General features: G+C 29.8%; 2 protein-coding genes across 7 annotated transcripts in view; one reads left to right on the forward strand and one right to left on the reverse strand.

The window, feature by feature from the left end:
- Window positions 1-191: 191 nt before the first annotated feature.
- LOC115242629 (zinc transporter ZIP13 homolog) lies at window positions 192-17,776 on the reverse strand. Its single transcript, XM_029819059.1, has 5 exons — window positions 16,693-17,776; window positions 3,962-4,072; window positions 2,653-2,894; window positions 1,925-2,504; window positions 192-1,552 (listed from the first exon to the last, which is right to left on the reverse strand). Exons 1-5 carry the CDS (start codon window positions 16,919-16,921, stop codon window positions 1,383-1,385), a joined length of 1,332 nt encoding a protein of 443 aa, XP_029674919.1. The 5' UTR covers window positions 16,922-17,776; the 3' UTR covers window positions 192-1,382.
- Window positions 17,777-21,632: 3,856 nt separating this feature from the next.
- The window catches only part of LOC115242622 (uncharacterized F-box/LRR-repeat protein C02F5.7), a 16,908-nt gene continuing 14,534 nt past the window's right edge, over window positions 21,633-24,006 (forward strand). Inside the window, exons 1-2 of one of the 6 annotated variants that reach the window (XM_029819047.1) lie at window positions 21,633-21,694; window positions 22,194-22,437. In XM_029819047.1, coding sequence (XP_029674907.1) covers window positions 22,324-22,437 — 114 coding nt within the window. In that variant the 5' untranslated portion in view covers window positions 21,633-21,694; window positions 22,194-22,323. Of the gene's footprint in view, window positions 22,438-22,871; window positions 23,362-24,006 lie in introns of those variants that run through there. The other 5 variants (XM_029819043.1, XM_029819044.1, XM_029819045.1 and 2 more) reach the window with 5 other exon arrangements.

Raw genomic sequence — 24,006 nt, forward strand, 5'->3', positions numbered from 1 at the left:
ATATTAAAAGTTAGAATATATATATTAAGTTTCAAATTTTTTCTGTTTTATTTATGAATAGTTGCATCAAAATATATGATATATACTTTATGAATATTTTATACCGAATAATTAATATCATTATATAATAGTAAAGTTATGCAGATGAAAGAAACATAATTAATTTTATTTGATCTGTGTGTGTCTATATATGTGTGTAATCAATTCACTTTACTCATTAGATATTATAAGGTCTATTAAAATGTAATCTATTTCTATGCGCAATCTTATGAAGTTTTATCAAATATGCTCTATCTAAATCTGGATTTTTTACAAAATTTGTATGCAAATGTTATTTCATGTTTTATCCAAATTTATTTAATTATAAACTCAGAATGCGCACAATTTTTATTTCTCAATTCTGTGCAACACATGGAATACTTTTTTTTTTCTTTTATTATGTGAATATTTCTTAAAAAGAGCTGATCTAATTATGTATTACTTATAATTAACTTTAGGAACTGAATATATACATGTATTTGCTAGTATATTTTTAATGTGTTCGTATCTGTGCTATAAATGCATGTATATAACATATCCATTGAGGATTTTCATTGCAATTCTCGTATATCTTTATACAAACCAATAGTATAAACATTATATAATTAACTCTCAAATTTATTCAAACCATGATGATTATATGTCAATACTGGCTTTAGATTTAATTTTTATATTAGTATTACAGTATCTTGTTACCAGAAAAAATAATCCATCACATTATGACATGCTGGAAGATATCGATACTGTTTTAGCTTATGACAGAACATACATATTAATTCATAAATTATAACAGTGAGGGGTTTATAACAATTTTTCGAATTATCTTGTCATTAATGATAACATTGAAGTAATCTAATTGTAATAAAATATACAAATTATACTCTTTATATCTCTGTTATTTATTGCAAGAACGCATCTTGGATCATTATTACTTTGGATTTAAGGTTTTCGGTAAACCAGAAGATTCAAGCTATGAATATAATCTCATTATTTCTAAAGATTATACAAGAGCGGAAAACTAACGATAATTTTAGAATTTATAATAAATATTTTAGTGTGTTGGATAAAACATTTCCGATACAAAATATTATAAACTAGGCTAAGTCGATTATCTATCATACATGAGTTTGGTCAGTCGTTTATCGCCGCTAGTTTTCCTTCCTCGAATATTCCATCTCCGTTGAGCAATAAGTAATTTTATGGCAACTTTGGAGTACTGTACTGATGATATATACCGAAACATATAGGTCCGGTAAAATTGCACTCATTGTCAGTTTACTAACATAATAGAAATTCTTTTTACTAATCCTCTAATGAAATTATTCGACTTCTCTATATTTCACTTAAACAAACATCAGCGCGGCCATAATAATAACCCCAAAAAGTAGAGCACCGAATTGCTTTAATGACTCTTTTGTATTTGTTTCTTTTAATAGATCGGGCAAGATAGTTACCAAACCAATATGTATAAATCCTCCTGCAGTCAATGGCAATATCCAACTGGTTCTTTCTTCTGAAAATAACAAGATCAAACACATTACATATAACTTCCTAAATACTATTTTATAAAAAAATTAAAAAATTTTTTAAACTCATAAATATCAAATATCAACTTAAAAATATATTATTTACATGATATACTGCACATAAAAATATTATTTTAGAAGTTTGGTGCTTTACATAAAAACAAGTTAGAAAAGAAATATTATTTTAATGCTAATAATGACAAAACAATTGGAATTAAGCTAATAAAAAAAAAAAAAAAAAAAATTCAAAATAAAAAAAAAAAAAAATAAATAAATAACTATAATTTTAATTCTCAAGTTTTCAAAGCTGAGTTACATGTACATTACGTTGTACACTGTAAATTTTTGTGATTATTTACCTAAACTACCAGAAAAAGAGACGGCAGCTAAAGCACCAACGATTCCACCACTGGCCGTGATTAACTGCGCCCGCGCAGCATCCCATCTGCTAAATCCGCTTCGTAATAAAATAGCGAAATCGCCAACCTCGTGAGGTATTTCGTGCACCAAAATAGTGAACGTGCTGAGGACACCCACGCGGAAGGAAATAAGGAACGATCCACCCACAGATAAACCGTGAGTAAAATTATCGAGGAAATTCATCAAAAGATTGAGGTATCCAGGAAAGGCTTTAGGATTGAACAATTTACGGAATAAATTTGATGTGAGTTTTTTTGCCCACGCTATCAAACGCATATTATTTGATGGGATTACGTGTGGAGGATTAGCGCGTGAGATTGTCGATGTGAAACCGTTGCTCTTCGCAAGTTTCTTCAAGCAACACTTCGCTTCATCAACCAATGGGCCATCATTAGGACATCCGTTTGACAATGCGGATTTCATAATGTCAGTGTTTTTAAAACCATTCTTTCGCAGATCTTTGACATGGTTTGGAGTTTGTCTATTCTTGCCGTATTGTTTCTCCAGGAAAGATTGTACCTGTTGTGCGTAAAAGATGTTTGATTATTTTATAGATATATCTATACTAAATTTAGATAATATACGACATTAATTTTAGATAATATAACATATATTACATTAGTTTTAGGTAATATAAAATAATTATCTTTTATTTAAAAAAATTTACCTCGGTCGAATTTTTGAAGCATTCTTTTGCGAAACCGTTCTTCTCCGTGTTTAGCGTAATACAATTATTATTATCCATCTCTTTTTCTTTACTTGCATCATTAATTGGAGTTTCATCAGTCTGCTCTGGAATGATTGCTGCTTCCTCGTTTATAGTGGTGACGAATTTTTCGATGATCACGAAGAATAAAAAAGCCGATAACACCGACAAACCCGGGCGCATGAATAAATGATTATTTTTACCTATAAATAAAAGTCAATATGTAATGTCAACATGTTTATAAATATCTCTGAAGAAATAAGATAATTGAGAATAAAGAGAAAAGAGAATGGAATGAGATATTCGCGAATAAATCAAGAGAATTGTAATTTATAATTTATCTCATCTACAATATTATTTATTAAATATATGTTCATTTATATACATACGCATAAGTTATATTCTTTAATGTATTCTTTATTGATTCGTTAATATTTATAAGATTATTTAAATTATATAATTTAGTGCTTGACCTTTTTCAAATCGTCGATAAATGCAACGAATGTAAAATCAAGGCTGGAAAATTTGCAATTCAAAAACGATCAATTTACACGGTCATTACTAGCCCACCGATCATCTCGAATTCCTAACGTGATTCGGTCGGAAAGACATGTAATTTACATGGACGCAGCTGGCAATTCAAATCTGCAACTGATGCACAATAGAGTTCGAAGCCGCCGCTTAAATCGTTCATAAAGCTCTCTCGACCTGAGAAGACCAGGGACGTATTCTACTAGTGGAGATTACAAAATGCGTTCAGAGCACATGTGGTATATGTACACATTATATAAAAATAATATAGGGAAATATCGAATACATTATATATTCACATCGTTATATGTGAGATTTTGCAATGCTAGAGAGAGAGAGAAATATCAAAGTAATAAGATTCATTAAATAATTTAGATTACTCGGTTTTTTCTTTCACCAACATTTCCTCCTGATAAAGTTGCTAATTTTGCGCAATGCACAAATACTGCTCTATTTATTAGTTATTGCAATTAAATATTGCATGAATAGAAATTTTATATCAATAAAATTCGGCTCTCTTGCATAGTACACCGAAATTTCTATAATTTTTCATATCGTGATTATATTTATCTGTGTTGCTGTAATCACAACTTTTTGTATTTTTACGATAACAACGTCAATCTTATCTTATAATAATAGGTGACTTTTATGATATATTAAAATTTTCTTATAAGCGATAAGATTAAAATCCACTAATCTAAGTAGTCATGTAATAGAATATAAGGTTAAATAAAATTACCTTTTGTTTGTAATTCACTCTGGAATGCTTCCGGCAAAAGATGTAGAAAAACATCACCCAATAATGCACCCATGGCAAAGCTCAAAAGAATCTTTAAACTGCTGCCGTTTTCTGCAACAAAAGAATTAAATTAATACATATTTATTTTGCGTGCGCACGTGTTCAGTGTTCAGATAGCACGTTTATGAATTGTAGCGATTTATTATTTTTCACATATGTATGCATTAGTAGATCTCAACAACTTAGGCAGAAAATATTTATTCGTATATAGTCTTTTACATTTAGAAAGAGCGTTTTGGAATAAATTCTTGGTCAACTTCGTTGGAGTTAGATATGAGAAAAATTATTAAACAGATATCATCGCGAGTATATCGCATTAGCAAAGAAAAAAAAATATACGGCAAAAAGAACCGTAAAATGTGTGTGGTATATTTGTACAATATAATCAATAATAGAAACCATAAATCGACGAATCGTTTACTGGCTACGAAGCGTTTATCGTTGCGTATGGCAGAGGACGATAAGTTCGAAACCAGTTCATGCGATAAAATAAGCTATGGATGTTATGCTTCTCTGTGCGCAGATCACGGAACTGGTGTGCCGATATATGTAAATACAATTGACTCGTATATGTGATATTGTGTCCACGCACATTTATTTCATTTTTTTAAATCGCATAAAAATGATGTGTAAAAAACTTGAATTTTTTTTCATATATCTATAAGTAAATTTCGTTGTCAACTGAAACGCATAATAAATCTTAATTTATGAGTCAAATATATTTACTACTTATTTTTCCTGCAAGGTATATTATTTAAATAATTATTGCGATATTGAAAGGAAAAGTCAATCAATTATGTATTGTACATTATTGTTAATTAAAGCATATTAGTCGAATACAAAATATACAATGAATTATTAATATTATAATTAATGTTCACAGAGTTTGATCGATAATAATTGTTGTAAAGGTACATCGAGTATCATACCTAACTTTTCGTGATAATAAATAAGAAAGTCCAATGTTAGGAAATAATGTGAAATATAAATTTTTTTAATATGATGTTTAATGCACTGAATAATTGCTAATAGACTGCAGCTCATATTTGCTGTGACAGCAGCAGTTTGCAGAATAGGCCATCCGATGATAACCGCTATGATGTCAACGCGTGATTCATAGGAAAAAGAGAGGAAAAGAAATATAAATAATGTGTAGGCGGGCCTTGATCCCATTTTGGCATATTAGACTAATGGACGCTCTTTTCTCGACTGGTAAATTCATCAACTGCAATCTCAAATAGTAAAAAATGTCGCTATTTGTTTAATATGTTTTTTCAATTACTATAAGTTGAAATGAAAGACGCGGATATTTATGTTTTTTCAATTTCAGAAAAATTTTTTAAATACTCAGTTTAATCATATTAAAAAAATTAACATAATTATACATATATACACATGTTTATTTATTCAATAATATTTTAATTATATAATTCCCCATAAACTGCATTGCGTATTAATTCTGTTCATTATTAGAACGCGGTTGCTAATTTTGACTAGCTTACCTTTAAGGAATTAGTTATTATGATCGGCGTTAATTTATGGCTGCATTGAATCAGAACAAAACAAAAAGAATATAACCGGTTTTCGAGATATCAGCATTTCTATATAGCCAATTACAAATTCCTGTTGACAGATCGATGAGTTATTCGATATCATGATCTTTTCTAATATAGCATTATTATTATTATTACAGCATACCAGGCATGGGTTGCATCAGTTTCAATAAAAAGAATTTGATTGGTCTAGTTAGAATAACTGGAATAAAAATGAATATGCATCATGTCGACGATGCAGACAAATAAAATAATTAGATAACAAGATTCTAGGTTCAGTTTTTCAGGTATAGCAATGAGCAATTTTTAAAAATATTACATTATATGTATAAAATATATTTTTTGCCAAATAAATTTTTTGTGAAAAATCTAATTTGTTTTAATAATGATAAAAGTATATGATATATGTATAAATTGAAAATTTTTTCATATAAAGTATAAAGTATTCTCTCTCTATAACGTATATCGACAATATTATCGTTGCCCAAAAATGTTTTTCTATAAAAATCTAATAAGTGTGAAAAAAGGCATCTATTGTATATATCGGTTCGGTGAAAAATTTAGAAATTCTATTATTCTCAGAATCATCCGCTTTAATACGAGAGGCAGGCAAAAGATCTTAAACTTTATGATGTGTAAAATTAAAGACTTATCATTGACAATGAGCTTTGTCTTCTCTTGAAGAGAAGACTAAGAGCTGTTCTCCCACCGAAACATGTTTTATTTGAAATTCGACATAAATAAAAATGCGCATCGTGCGTGTAACTGGCGATGTAAAAATGTGATAAAAACACCTTTAACTTTTCTTTTCAATAAATAATCGCTTATGGAAGAGCATCGCATTTTTAAACTTGTAAACATAATCGTTGCGTACAAAATTAGAAAAAATATTTTTATGCTCTATATTTAAAAATTAAATATTTAAATTAAATATTTTAAGACTTTGTTATATATGATTAATGGCAAATATGTGTAGTATTATGTAGAACATCTTTTTAGATTCGTGTCTTACTGCATTAATCATAAAGTGTGAATATGAAGAGTGAATATAAAAGTTTTAGCGTATTAGTCTTGTTTAATTAAAGTTAAATAACAACTAAAATATTGTTTAAGTTGGATAATATTTCATTATTAATTTAATTCCAAATGTGTTTTTGAATATTGCTTCATCAATAATTTATTCATTAAAACTTTTAGAGAGAGCTTCCGATCTTATATAAGATTAAGAGAATTAGAGAATGTAGAAAATTACCATATCATACAAATACTAAAACTTGTAATGAATATAAAATTTTAATAGATTAATTATTAATTATTTCCAAAATTATATTTCTAATTAAAGTTTCAGTTTCATTAAATTGTTGCCTTATAAGAAAGTTTATTTTGCTTACTTCTGTTTTCTGTTATTGAATCGATACGTACTTGAAAAGTTATTGCGTCAAACGCGTCACATATCGTAGCAATTAAATGCATATAGCACAACCTGGCTACGCATTTATATCATCTATTTCCTAAGTCTATCCGCAATTAATTCCTCTATTTAACACAAAGTTCTCTTATCATATTATACAAAATTTATTTTTTTCCATTTGTTATTCATATAAAGGTTACATATGCTAAATACATAATATAAATTATGATATAAAACAAGTCAATAAATGTAGAACATCAATCTTGTATAATTTTATGATTATAAATTAAAAATGAAAAGAATGAGGACGGCTGAGAACATATTTCTGAAATGTAAGAACAAAGAGAAAAATAAAAATGAGCATATCTTTACAATTAGTATAATAACGACGGTACGCAAATTCACAGCAGATGTACTGCTATCAGAATAATAACCCTATTGCACAATCGAACTAGACCAGAGATTGCAAAGATTACATAACTGACTAAAGTTCTGTACCTCGAGATACTAAGAACCGCGGCATAAGAAAATTAATTTTTAGGTAAAAAGAGATTTATTTTGTAGATACAATACGATACAATTATTAAAATCTTTTAATTAATTTTAAAGCAGAATCATGATTTGTCGAAATATACTGGATCTTAAATTGAAAGAGTAAACTATTATATAACATCCGAAAGAAGAATCTGATCTCCCGATTATTTATATCAGTGAGTTTATTCTTTGTTCGATTCTAAAATAAGTCATAAATTAATTTACGATAAGTCGGACATACTTGGCGCTATTATAGAAAATTTTAAATCAAGTTTTCAATCAAAATTTATAAAATAAGGGCTTCTCTTAATCCTAGGGGATTGAGAAGAAACTATATTAGGCGATTTCATCTTTATTTTATAATATGTGTACGGTAATTATCAGTCAAATTGTTTCTCCTTTGCAAGGCTTATGTAAAATATTTAGATCTTACGTAATTGCTACAGCACGGATTATGTGAACTTATTTTTTACATCAACAGATCATGCACGTTCGATGCACTTGTATGCAGGTTTTTCCCAATTACAGGGATTGTTTTAATTGATTATTAGTAAATATCAAACAATTATGCATCGCGACATGTGACTGATAAATAAATATATTATCATCCTGAGGGATTGTACAATAGGCGTGCGCAGTTTTCAATGTTATCAGAAGGCGATAACACGTCGAAAGATCGTGACAGCGAGTCGTAACGGCGATTTCTTTGTGGACTTCGGAAGGTTAAAATGCATCACAGCGCGACTATGCGACGAAGAATGTTGCGATCTTATTCTTTACCGGGTGTCTCAAAGAAAATGTACATCAACAATGATTTTTCTTTAATGTATAATAAATTTAATTTTTTGTGATTTTTATTCACGCATATACCAATGAGAATAAGATGCAACGTTTAATTATCTCGATATTTAATTTTGAAATTCGTTTTGCTTTGGCAGCTTAAAAATCAATTATGTAACGTTGAGACTTTTATAAATCAATTTCATGTAAAATTCTCATAATCTTACAAAATATATTGCCAAGAATTCTCCGAAGCGATGCTTGTTGTCTCATGAGAATACAGATATGACGATTGTATGACTATTTATATGATTGAATCATGTTGACGTATTTTTCAAAGTCTAGAACAACAACTCATTCTACAAATTATATTTATGTTGCAGTCTTTTTTAAACGGCACGCGCGTATGCAAAAAAAGGAGCTAGTATAATTCACAAGTTAGTACAGATTTATATTTATTACTAAACATCCCACATGCCGTGATTTATTGTAAAATAGTAGAATAAAAATAAAATATAGTAAAACGATAGTTGCACGTTTTTAAAGATTTAATAACGCCAATATTCAGCTCTGGTAGTCACGCAAGCACTGTTGCAAACTTATCGATTTTTAGATAAACGACGTAGTTAAATGTTTAGAAAATTTAACTTTCCCAATGAAAGTTTTTTTTCTATTTTAATAACATTTAGAATAAGATGTAATCTTATAAAAAATATATTTAAATATTTTTTTAATATACTTTTTATTCTGGTATAAATAAAATATAATAAAAAGTAAGAAAAACTGCTAAAATAATTGATTTCAAAATTAAATTTTATAAATCAATTTCATGTAAAATTCTCATTGGCATAAAACAAAGTTTTCATTAGCAAGATGATTATTAATGTTAAAAAAGTTATATATAGTTAATGAAGTCAAGGGAGTTAAGTATTTAATATTTAGATGATTTGAAAATTTTTTCTTCGAAATTCTTTTTCTTCCGATATTGATCCTGATTATTTTTTCCATTTATATATATATATATATATATTGTTTATTTTATATATCTTTGTGAAATACAATAGAAAATGATTATATCTTTTATAAAAAGTAAGAAAAACTGCTAAAATAATTGATTTCAAAATTAAATTTAAAGATTTATGTCATAACTAGTAATAAGTTTCGGTATTTTTCTATAAATTGTATCGATCTGTTGTCAGATGTGACAAATTAGGTTTGATTGAAAATAATAAAAAGATTATCAAAATAATTACAGCATCGAGTAGCCAAAGTTCCTGAAAAAAAACTTGATCGCATTGCAATAAAACATGGAAACAAGTTTATTACATAACAAATAATAAATTATTAGTTAGTTTAGCGAATATATAAATATACGCAAAATATATGTATAATTGTGACAGTAATAAAGTTATTAGGTTATCGCAAAAAATTAGAAAGTTTATCCATCTAATAATTATCGTAGACTAAAACTAGAGTAACATACGATATTGACGACACAGATAACTTAATGAATAAAATTCATGCAAGATCTAATAATATTCAAGTCAGTGCATTGATCTACAGGAGATATAATTAATTTTGAAATTCTCATTCATTTAGTAGAAAATAATTATCGTTGGCAAAAATAAGGTGATATAAGAGAACACAAATGCAAGAAAATATTGTATAAAAAAACAATTATTTTTTCACCGTAGTTCACAAAACTAATTATCTTCGATATCAAGACAAAAGATAATTCTCGATATGCAGTATCGAGAGATGAATCTACAGTACATATATATAAATCATCTTGACATTTATTTTTTTATTAAATTGTGGATTAGATTATATCATATGAAAAATCGTTACATGTCACATAAAAAACGAAAAACATTCAAGTATGTTGTAATCAAAGTAATTATTTTTGTTTGGTATCAATTTTGTAGAATACGCCATTTTAGCGTAATACGGATTTTTTTTCCATTTATTGATAATAATAATAATTTAAATTGACTAACAGAATAATATAGCTTTGAGGTTAACGCTTATATGATTGCTAACACTAAGCATAATATTTATATATAATATAAAGTGATATATACATATAAGTTTCACAAGATTTATGATAAATTTCATACACATATTTTTTGATAAAATCAAAATCGATCTTTATTAAACAGTATACATTTTAATGAAAAGTCATTATTAATTATATCTTTTTATTTCGCTTTTTAATTTTACAATAATTTTGTTGATATTAAAACAAAAATTAAATTTCTATTAAATTAAAAGTATAATTTAATTACTATCTTAATTTTCATCAAAAATTTTTAATATTTTTCGATATTAATTGTTACGTAATTTTTGTCCGGTAGAATTATACGATTAAAATTAAATTTATCTAAATTGTTTTAAAACAAAGAATTCACACACATTTTGTACGTAAAGTTCGATACAAAAAGCCAATAAAATGTTTCAGATTGACGCATCAATGAGTTTTGTTGTCGAAACGCGATTAAATCAATGATAGAAAAAGTTAGTGTTGTAATATGAGTTTTTGTGCATTGGGATTAGATTCTCGCAACTTTCTACAAAGTTTATACTATTAAAGTTTGGCGATATAGTAACGTTCACCGTTAATCTTACTTGTATAACTTGAAATTACCGCATTGTTGATTCGGAAAATACGAAATAATAGAAAAAAATTGTGAGAGAAAGATATATATACTGCTCCAACGAATAACCGTATTATTCCTAAAATAAGAGTAATGTAATATCTGAAATATTGTAGACAAAATGTAAGCCATGTGCGTCTGTAACTGCATTTTGTTAGTTTTATCTATAACAGAAATATATGTTTATCTAGCCAATGAAAATCACTTATTCGACTTCTAGTCATTAATAATTGAATAATATCATTTTACGATAGCATGCTTACAATCAACTTGCACGTCGATAGATAATGACAGCGATCTATCGTTACGATTATGAGAAAGGAATGTGACAAATGTGTATGTTTATCTTTGTGCATGAGCATACAGAATAGTCGTAGATAAAAACGAATGGACGCAATAAACGCTTCGCTTTGCGGTATTGACGTAATTCCATACGAAAGTTAATTAAAGTCACCAGTAACACTATCGATTCCAATCGGTATTATTACAGGTTCGCGGCCACAAAATTCACAAAGCGCTATAGACATGAATAGAATTTTGCCGAATATCGCAATATACGTTTTGTGAATACAGTATTACAATCGATTTACGTATCGATAGACAAGTATTCAATGATAGCAATATCGAATACAGAAATTTTTGTGACGTTTGGTTACATATATATGTATATATAGCGTATAGCTAAATAACAATTTAAAATCTATACAATTGTATAATATTAAGGGACTACAATTTATTTCACTTTTTCAAAAATGCAAAGATTCTTGGCACACTTTTTCAAAGATGCAAAGATCCTTGCACACTTTGAAAAAGTGTGCAAGAACCCATATATAACGAATATGTACGCTGCGGAATAGTTCCCTTTCTTTCCATCCAACTGCGAATGTAACTGGCAAAGGTCTGTGCGACAGCTGCTGCGAAAGTTCATAGCCACTTTTATAACCAGAAACGTACGACGGAAAAAAACTTTCAAACATAAAATCGTTAACTTTGCATGGCTCAAGTCTTCAAAGATATCTAAAATGCATTTCATCCGCTTGAAAAACACGCAGACTATTTTATACTGCAGCTAACAGAACGTAGTCATTTTCAAGTAATTTGTAAGTAGCCGAAGATACGGTAGCAATAAGAGAAAAAGAACTCCTTAATAATACTTATTAAGGAGGCCGCCTGGCTGGGAGTAAAAAAAATCCATTTTTTTGCGTTTTCTCAAATAATAACTATTCAAGAGCATTTTTCTGAAAATTTGAATGCGATTTCTTGAAAATTCTTGGGGTTATAGTGGTTTAAGCGAACTAGTTCCGAGATAAGTTTTTGAGCGCTTAAATGCGACCGGCGGTTATATTATAATAAACCTGGATTCGATTATATAATACTTAGAATATAAAGGTGATATAAAAGACTGTTGGCAAATGTTTCTAGAACAGATGTTTTTAAGCAGCATGAACCCTTTTTATGGTCCAGAAATCTCCGATTAAAAAAAAGACCTATTGTAAATACAAAAAAAAAACAAAAATATGTTAATAGGAAACTTTAACGTGTTTTTCTCGAAACGTGATTTTTTAATTTTGCTGACAGTGTAGAAGGAAAACGGCTCAATGCTCGACTTGGGCTTTTGACATATAAATTATAAGTATTTTTTCCGTTAAGTCTAACAAAATAATAAATTTTTGAAAAATGATATCTTTTTTGATAATTTAATTACAATAATTTAATTACATTTTAATTTAAAAACAATAATACAAAAATGAACTTTTGATAACGGCATAATTTTACCAATTCGCATTTTTTTATGATTTTTTATAATAGGTTTAGCATATAGCGTTTATCATTATTAATTACAAATTAACTTGTCTTTTTTTTTCTTTTTTTCAAACGACCTATTTTGGCTTTGCAGTATCAGTAATTTGATAAGATCAGTGTGAACACGTCTGCTGCCCCTGCAGATATCTCGATTATTTCATATTGTTTTCGTATATTAAAATTCATCGATATTCTTTGAAGTATAAATCAAATATGTGTACAAACATGAAATCGATAGCAACAACTGTTTTTCTAAAAAAAATGCATGAAAATCGTTGTTTTTTTGCCGCTTCCAAACCAGGCGGCCCTTAATATACAAATATTAATAACGTATATTATACATATCCATTTTATAATTATATAATATTTTCATAAAAATCTTTTCCCTATAACTAAAACTGCTAGTCATCGATAAAATTATGACGACATTGAGGCTGTTAAATCAGAAGATGCAAATAAATGTTTTTCGAACGAATTTATGCAATATAAATGATGCAAAACGCATTCATTTATGCTGCATAGAGGTAAGCGTTCGCAATTTTATTGAATATTCATATTCGTTTCGCCGATGGACAGAAGGTAAACAGTAAACAATGTAAATGTGATGAAGGATTGAGAAATAGCACGATTTTCTTTTCGAGAGTCTAGGTTGAGATATGCTTTACAACTAGACCAGAAATTCCATTCAACATTCTGCCCACTGTAAAGAACGAGTTTCATGACCTTCGAATTCCGTTCTTTGTCATGTAAATATTTCCGCCGATTTTAAATTACTTTCTTCTTCGCCAAAGTTTTTCGCACAATTTTGCAGAAATTAAAATCAAAATCTCCGTTCTTTTGTCGTGTAAAATATCGCTGCCGATTCTAAATTATTTTCTTCTTTGCCAAAGTGTTTCGCATAGTTTCGCAGAAATTGTATTTAATAAATTATTAAATTGTAATTATACTATATATTAACAAGTAAAAATACAGTTATTTGTATTTTCGTAAATTATTTCATCAGATATGTAAAAATGCTTTATAGCATTTTACAAGTCAGTCTTCTTTAATGTCAATGACAAAAACATCTGTTACTCTCTTTCTCTCTCTCACCATAATAATAAATATAATTGGATAATGTGTTATATTCATCAGACCTTTCTGCAATTCTTAATTCTTAGTAAGGAAAATTATACGCATTAGTTTTGTTGGCAACAGATTTCTTTGATTATCTCGCGCGCAGTTAAGTATACACGTGGGGCGGTCTGTTTTTAAACAGATAAATGTGCAACTACATATCTATATAGTATATGCTTTCTGTCGCATGATATTTAACTGCGTACATTACAACTAAAAAAACATATTTAAGTTTTATGTTTAAATTTAAATCTTCTTATTCTAATAAATTAAATAGCTTTTATAAGATTTTGTAATCGAATAAAAATTGTACGAATTAACAAAATTATACAAATTAACATTATTCAATAAATGTATATATAATCTCTGTAATTAAATTATTTATTTTTTGAATATTTCTTGTACCTTTCTAAAATAAATAATGTATGGTAAATGCATGATTATATAACATTTCAGCGTATTTTAAAATGTAGAGTACGTGTATAATCTCTCATATAATGATATACTTTATATACTGTATATTTATGAAATAATAAACATACACAAAAAAAACATGTTAGACAGAGAATACGTTATTTATGTAGTCTACAATAACGTAATAAATATTATGCGCGTTTTACGCGAGCAGTATATATTTAAATATATTATAATTTAAAGCTTGTTCGAGAACTCGTTTTTCGGCGAAAAAAACTTCAACAAATAATCATTTTAATTATTTTTAATAATTTTAATAATCATTAGCGAAAAGAAACCGTAATGACTCATATTTATTATGACGATAAAATATATATATTGACCAATAATTGATTGTTGCAACAAGAGAGAGATAGAAGTCGAGTTCAACGACAAATTTATAACTTCCATTGTATTATTTTCCATGGAAAATATTATTAAACCAATCAAACTAAATATCGTTAAGCTTTATTATGGAAATATACGAATGAATAGCAAATACGCGCAGAAATCAATTATAGTCTAATAATTCGCTTTCTCTCTCGTGGCTTTTATTGGGTTTATTCCAATAAATTCCACTAATTAAGCGGACTATCCTGTTATAGACCAGCTATAGCATTGAAAACCGCAGTCTTTACAATCGCAAGTTTTTAAACGTAAAGCTATACGTATGTTTTGTCTCGAGATTATCTTGATCAAAGATTATCTAATATCAACAATAGTAATTCCAGCTATAGTATTCAATGACCGACTCAAAATATTAGCGAACAGAGAAGATAATAATTGTCCCGCATAATAAAGATCTTTCTTGATGCGTGACAACAATGAGCTTTATATATTTTTATATATTTGCCTGCATATATGTATTAATTGTAAGATTAATTATATGGGCCGATATACAGGATTGAAGAGAAGTTACAAATCGGGAATTAAAGTTACAAATTAAAACGTCCAGAGAAAGTATAAACATCACACATAGAATTGAAGAACGAGAATCGAATTATAATTACACCAATTCACCTTTAGAGAAAATATATTAACAGATACACGAGAGTAACTGTTTTCTGTTTAACTAAAAAAAATAATGATTCATCATGTTCACTTATCGCTATTTTGCATTAAATTAAGATACGCGATGGAGCAAGGAGCGAACAAGTTTGAGAAACCCTGCTTTTGTAGGTATTCTCACATAACTTTACGTTTAAGGTTCTATTTTGTTGCTATATAATTGGACCATAACACAATAGTCCGCTCAATTAGTGGAATTTATTGGAATAAATTCAATCGAGTTTTGCAATTATCGTCACGTAATGATATCGTACAATAATTTATTGCGTAGTAATTCAATTTATACGTAGACAAAAATCAAATTACGACAATCTTTGTCGAATTTATATATATATATATATTGTATGTAAAATTTTTCGTAGTATCATCCGCCGTTTTCCACGATCTCACGATTTCTTACTCGGAAAATGAAGAAAGAATGATGTCATACTTTATGTACCATCCTACGTCGCGTAACCAAATGTAAATAGATGATAATTACAATATATAACGCAACAGTCTTTTGTGTAATACTGTATGTAGGATTTTGCGTGATACTTTGTACGTGCTAGGTACATATTGCGATGTATGTTTTCGCAAGAAAAAATTTGATGAATTTTTACTTCAAAAAGATGATATTGTACATCCCGATAGGAAGACATTGGTTATTTAAAATCAAAGCCACACATTTAGTAATGACTATTTGTTTTACTGTATTTATACATAATCAACAATATTTTGCTTTCAATCTTTGACGAAAATCTAATTATTATCCAATAACAATCTATCATTTATTTTTATCAATTAATTCATTTATTTTTATCAATTAATTCATTTATTTTTATCAGTTAATTCATTATACGATATGTAAAAAAATGTTCTTAAAAATAAATTGTATTTTATCTAAGAATTAAAGTCTCATCATTCTCAGAAAATATAAATTGTGCAATGAATGATAAAAGCAGGAAACAAATCAAATTAAATAATGATTGTAGATAAAAATAGTTATTTTAAACCATTGAAGAAATAAAAAGAATAGAAAGAAGAAAAATATTTTTACAGCCATATACCCTGAAAACTAAATTAGATATATTCAATTCTTTATCACATGAATTTGTTAATACATAGATTTAATCGAGTTGCATAACGGAAAAAAAAAGTTAATCGACGAAATTTAATTGTGAAAATTAGCTTAAATAATATAGCAGAGATTAGATGTGATAACAAAGTCTCTCATGTTACCCCATGTGTCACCTGTAGATATGTGACGCAACGAATACCTATTAGTGTGCGTATATAAAAGCGACCAACGCTACTTACCGTCTGTTTTAAGATCGACGCCATCCTGAATGGGGATGAGCCACAAGGGGAAGATGCCGGTGAGGCCGACCATGGTGCTGCCCAGTAGAGAGAATATCCATGGATTGTAGGATAAATATCCGACGATCTCGTGCCATAAAGACCATGCGTCCGTTCCTCCGGAAATGTCACACGAAAAATCTCCCGCGTCCGTGCAGTTGACAAAGCACGCGTATGATGCAGCAGCCATGTTTGTTGTTGCGTGTTCCTCTCTTTCTTTCTCTCTCGTTTCGTCAAGATCCTCGTGTCAACGCGGACGGGAACGCGAAATCAACGTTAATGTCTCGACTTTCGAGATTCCTCGTGATTCGACCTTGAAAACTATCCGTGAACAAGAAACCTTGAAATGCTACGAAGCCGGTGATCGAAACGTATCGCCGCTCTTTCCGGAACTAACCTCACCGCGACGAATGGACAGCCGCTATTTAAAAGGGCTTATCACGCTGTGCTGTATCGAGAAGACGATGTTATCGCTAACAATGACGTTCATAGTCCAGATTATGATATAGAGAGAGATTTCGGCGCGAAGCAGCCCTCGTCATATGTGCCTATGTGCATACGTCACTGCGTCGTAGATTCGTCTGCGCGATGATAATGAGGAGTCGTGGTGATGAAATGTTTGGAAAAATCGTGACAATGGATCGTCGAGCGACCGACTAGCCTACACTGAGGACTGAGTACGGACGCTTGGAATTAGGAGGCCGCCGCTGCCTGCCTCCTCGTTGATTCGCTACGGACCGTCGTTATTTCATAGCGTCGGGTTGACACAAAGGCACCGTCGACGCCGTGGCGAGTAACGCGTAATGACAGCGATCTCGAGGACGCACGATGCGTGCGTCCGCCCCGTCTCTCTACTTCCGTGCTCGATTAACTCGCGATTAACGCTCTTTCGTTCTTCGCTTTTCCGCGTGTAGACTCTATCGCGATCCTTCCCGTACTGCGACGATTCGACGACTGACGAAGACTGACGCGCGCTGCGTCATAAGCGGTCCATTTATAACCACGTTCGCGCATGCGCATAAACGAGACGGGCTGAGCGGATCCGCGCGCGACGAACGGAGATAAATGCGAAGAGAGAACTAAATGCAGAATCAGCGTGACGAGAAAAGACGAAGAAAAAGAGAGATAGAAAGAGAGGAAGAAAGGATCCAGAAACGTGATCTGTTGTATCTTCGAGATCGATAGAGGCGCTACTTTTCGAACGAAGATATTTGTTTCTCAAGGACCGGTTCCCCTTCGTCGATCAAATTTTAATACACTGTAACACTCTCCGCTTGCTTCTGTATTTAGAAACACGCGGAAAAGCTTGAATCACCGGATCACACAAAGACGATCGAAATTTTGATACCATCTTGGACAATACACGGATCGCGCCCGTGTCTCATATTCCTCTGAGCATCTTTCCTTACAATTACATTTTTTTTCGTATCACGATCCTATATATATCTGTAATAATCTATATTATTTGCTGATAAACGACTTATCCGACTGGCAGATAACGCGCAATGCTTCCCTCGTGATTCTAAAACGCGGAAAACAACTCATGTTATCTCGCACATGCGATATATCTGTGCTGAAAACACAGAGAATTTACAATATGTTGGAATTGAAATCGTATTATATTATTGTGTTCCGGTTACTTTATTTATGTATCGTAATCGTGTAACGTCCGAAGAGATATATACCTATTGTCCGCGTGTATCGCGTGATATTAATATATAGTGTTATAATTATACAGGGTGGTCCTTGTAACGGTCACCACGATTTTTAAGGCACTTACAATAATCTGACATAAAAAAGTCATAAACAGAAATTCTCAACTATCTTAAATATGTATCAACAATAATTCGTGCGAATGAAAACGTTATCTAACGGAGAACCGTCGAAGTAAAGCTTGCCCTCATGCTAGACTTCTCCTACATCGTTTTTGGCATGAACTTTTTACAGAGCTTGTGTTTTAATAAACCTTCTCGCTTGGGAATAGAATAGAATAGTGGAATTCGTGTCTCGAACAAATAAATTTCAAAATAAATAAATAAAATGTTGAAACAACTTCGTTTTTGTTTTCCTTCTCTCTTTTGTCCTCTTGTCTTGTTTATACTTGAGATATACGAGCGATTTAAATCGTTCTGACAAAAATTCAGAGATATATATATGTATATTTAAAATTTTTATAATATATTATTTTTAAGATATAATTAATATTTCTAATTATTGAAGATAGATAGTTTTGAATATGAAATACTGCAAAATAATTGGAACGACTTTTGATCATTTAGAGAAATTCTAATTTAAAAAAAGTATAATTACTTATTGTGTTGCATAATGTTTTATTTCAAAAAATACTTGAAAAGAATTATCGGGTACAACAATTAAAAATTATCGAACACGATGTGTTGATAACGATATATATAGATTGTAGATGAAATGATACCTTCTGATTAATTCAAATTTTTAAATGGCATATTTGTATATAAAAGTAATGTGAATGTTACTTATGTATAATATAATATACGAAGAATTCATATTTTTTTAGGATCATGGTAACATAATATATGTATATAGTAAAACATATTTTATTTTCATATAATCTATTTTATAGTTTCATTAAGATAAAGATTAAAAAAAATATATAATAAAATAATCAAAAATTGCATATTTATATATAAATTTTCTAAAATTCTGATAATATATATTATATATCTTAATTCGCGTAATCAAATTTCATTACAGGTGATAAAAAATTTTAAAAAAGATATATCTTTTTTTATATATTCATACTTAATCTATCAAACATGTTGACATAATATTATCTAAGTAATCTTCGATTGATTTCTTTAATTTAAAAGTTATAAAATTATTACCGAGTTATAATTACTTTCTCTTCGCGTGCGATAATAGTCGTAATTTTTGCAATTTACTAATCTTATCTATTTTATTATTTGTTACCCGTAAATAAGGAGGAAAGAAGCGTAATTCATTGCAAAGTATACATGTATTAAATTCACAATCAAATGCCAGCCAATAATTAGACGTTATTCTTTGGATAATCATCAAGTCACGAGCAAATATGGCATAAATCATACATACAATATAATGTTTATCGGTTTTTTCGATTCATCGATTCGAAAACACTGAGATTTATGTAACATCTTATTATCCAAGCATGCGACGCTAAAACTTCCTCAGTGTATATTTCACAGAAAAGATAATGAAAGATACCGAGCGCTCGCGCGATCGATAATTCGATACATAAATTCTATGCAACCATGTTTCCTACGTGAACAACTCTTTTGTTGTGAAATCTTACAATAGACGATTCATGTTATTTGTATCAAATGTTTGTAGATAGTTAACCACGTGAGGAAAATTTGAAAAAATAATCATAAATGTGCCCGGCAAAATTCTAAATATTAATTTTAATAAGCGTTATCACATCGTGTTCATTACAATTGATAAATATTAATGTACGTTTTAAATAAGCGTACATTATAATAAGGAATCTCAACTTAATTATATTTTTGACGCTATAGTTGCGAGAATTTGAAATCAAAATATTCACAAGTACGACATTCATTATATCATATTCATGAATGGTTTAAAATAGAGTAAAGATAGTCAACTATCTTATAAGAGACGGGGAAGATTGAAATATCTCCTACTTAGTTGGCATACATAAAGACGAATATTTTTAATTATTTCATTGAATTCTGTGCGGTTTATATTGATAACAGAAACTGTTAGCACTATTTTCAATACATCTTTAAATCATGTGACATCAGTGTAAAAATTACATAACTCCATACATCTTGTTTAGCATGACTTTAATTAATCACGTTGTAGACGGCAGAATGCCAAGGGTTTCCATTTGGACCTCGGTCAACAAGAAATTCACCATTGATGATGTCGACTACTTGATATCAGCACGATCCTGCAAGCTTGAATGAAAGAAAATTCATGAAAAGAATTTTGTGAAACTTGCAAAGCAAAATTATTTTCCCCGTGAGAATTTTTTATTTAAATATATTTTCTATGAGATTTTCTTGTATCATTATTATATCTAACCATAGATGAAAAATTAAAAATTGAATAATGCCAACAGACTTGCAGAAAAGTATTAAAAAAATAACTTCGAAAATCGTGGACTTAAAAAAAGAGATTATAGAGAGTTTGCCGATAGGTTTTACATATATATTGCAAATTTGGCTACACAAGAGGAAAAATCATGTTTCTCCTTCATCTTATAAAATAACTGTGGGAACTGTGTACATTATATGAATCATCATTATGTATCAGTTGCATCTTTTGGCAGCTTTCAGATTTTACAAGAGGGGATGAATATTTTAAAGAGACGCAATAAATTTTTTAATACTGGGCATTTCAACTTGATTTTTATATGATAAAATACATTTAAATAATGAAAAATGTCAACTCTATTCACCAAATAATTTTTCGGTTTCAATAAAACTTTTGACTTCTTTCTATTCTATCTGTTTCATATTTTTGAGAAAATTGAAAAAATAACACGTATATTATAAAATATCATAATATATTTGATGATGTAATCAAATTATCATCGAATCATATTTAAGTTGACGTGTATGAGAAAAAATTAATCAGTTCTTGGCTAAAGGTACGAGCAAAATTTATCAGCATGTTCATGGATAAAAGGAAAGGATACATGCGGCTGGTTCATTATCTTATTCCTATGATGTAAAAATACGTAAGACTTTCTCCTAAGTCCAACAGACCGTACATATGAAAGATATACCGGCTCTTCTCCTCGCTCGAATGATTCGTCTGCACGAAATACTTGTGCTAGCGGAGCACTCCAGTAAATCTATTTTCAGAAAGCTGCGAAAGAGAGAGAGACAGAAAAACATCGGATTATTTTAGTTACAATTTTTCCTCCGATCCGCAGAACGCGGGTGGACGTCTACGCGAATATCACGACGATGACTGAGTATGCTGCTACTTTTCGCCTATCGACAACGATCGCGCCCGTTCTCGACTAACGAGCTAAATGCATGAAAAAGTGAATTGCATCAAAGTTAGAGATTATTCGAATCTAACGAAATTTCGTGATGGTGACAAGGATTGCGAAACAACAAACGTCTACAAAATGTGAAAATGCAGATTAATGTGCTTGGCAATAGTGAAAAAATTATACGAAAATCGAGAACATGCATTTTTCCAATCGTAATATATAATCTGAATAACATTTATGAAATTTCTTTTTTATGTACAAAAAGCTACAATTTTCAATGTGTGCGAATTTATATTTCTTTCTCTCAAGTGTCGTGTGGGAAGTTTTATAACAAGTATGCAGAGACTTCGAGATCATCTTATGATTCTTTCTAAATTAATGTGTGCAAATTGTATTTGTCCTTTTACCGTTTGCATAAATAATAAATCATAGGTAAACTTTTCTTTTATGTATTGTATGCGTTCATTATTACTAGGTATTTCACAAAATAATAGCGTCAAAATTGTCCTCTGCTTCGCATCTTCGTTTTTCTCCTATTCGCAACTCGCCTAAGGATCGATTTAGGACTTTTTAATCGATTGTCTCGTCTTCATAATTTCGTCGTCATGGACCTGCGAAGAATGTCAAATTGGAATGTCTTGAGCGTGGAGGCTGCGTTGCAACAACTCAACGCCTTCGAAGGAGATGATTCCGAGAGGATAATAAGGCGTCCTAATACGGTAAGCAAATTTACTTTTGGAATATTTAATGATCGGCCTTCATTAAAAACAGAAAGATAATGAAACTATTGCGAAACAACAAATTTTTTGTCATAATGTAAATACGTATTAAAGTTACAAAATATCAGCTGTATACGAGTACTCTTTCTACGAGTGTCTCCACACTTCGTCATTTCTCCAGACATGTTTTAAAAATAAAAACTTCGAAAATAATTTGCTATTTGCGAATGTATCTATGGATTTTTATTCAAAAATACTCCAAATCGCAGATTTCAAAAATCAAGCATCGAGTTTTAAGGCTATCAAGTCTGAGTACGCAGTACGTTTGTATCTTCGAATACGTGAAGGATCGATATCGACTAATAAAATAAAAATAAAGTAAAAATTTTTCTTTTAAATCTTGGGAAGCGAATCTCATCCTTATAAATGAGCACATCACTCGGCGACGGTTTAGCCGTATTCGAACGAGAGAAATCTCGCGACGTCAATATCGGCGCTTGCTCGCGCTTCTTTTACACATAGTGAATGTCACATCAATATGTCGGGGAATGTCAATAGGTCTTCCCATTCTGGCCTGTTGCCTGCGTGCCTGTCTGCCTGCCTTTATTTATAACTAATTAAAGAAGACCCAGTTGCAAATGCTGACTCTTCTAAGGCGGTCAAACGGCGATCGGTTCGATAAGTCGGAGCCAATTTTCGGTTTTCCAGCTCAAACTATTAATACATTTTACTAAAGGATATAAACGCGATAGTTCGCGTGAGTGAAAATTTTTAATCTATAATAGTATCTCGTGTGATTGTCGTATCGTTCTTTGCTCGTAAGTTGCTCGAGTTCTAACAATGACCACTTGGACGCAACTAACCGTGGAACATGTCAGCGCAATATCCAAGGAAGAATTTAGCACAACGCATCGAGGAAAATCGGTAATTCTAATCATCCGAATCAATTATTATATATTCTTAAAAAATGATTTTTATTTTAATTATTAAATATTTATTAATATTTTAAAGGAATTTTTCTTTTTTAATGCTTTTAGAAAATTAGGAATCCTTTTTATATTAGAACGATACACACACGGAAAGAGAATTGATATTACCATTTCTTAAAATTAAAGATTGTGAAACATTCCTATTGTTTTTATGCATTTATGTATAATATATATTTTATTGTTGAATTTTTTATTACCATCTATTGCGTGTATTTTATTCTAATAAAATTATAATTATAAATCGATACTTTGAAATTACAAACCGTGTTGATTCCGTGTAACTTTTGTAAGATTTTAATATACATATACATATATAAATTTGCTTCATAAAAACAGGCCGATTTTTATCTCATAAAACAGTCTATTAATCATTTAAGATTGATAGATTAATATATATTTTTCAGTGAATAATTAAATATGTATTATAAATTCCATATATCTACTTTATATAACTTCACATAACTGATAAACAATAGAATCTGACAGCTGATTTCTACTCTTTTCGAAAAAGATCTTTAGAGTTTAGATTTTATTCAATATTTTTTTGTTATCTCTATTTTATAATTATAAAATATAAAAT

The sequence above is a fragment of the Formica exsecta genome, unplaced genomic scaffold, assembly GCF_003651465.1.
Source record: "Formica exsecta isolate Colony F162 unplaced genomic scaffold, ASM365146v1 scaffold614, whole genome shotgun sequence".
NCBI classification, from domain to species: domain Eukaryota; kingdom Metazoa; phylum Arthropoda; class Insecta; order Hymenoptera; family Formicidae; genus Formica; species Formica exsecta.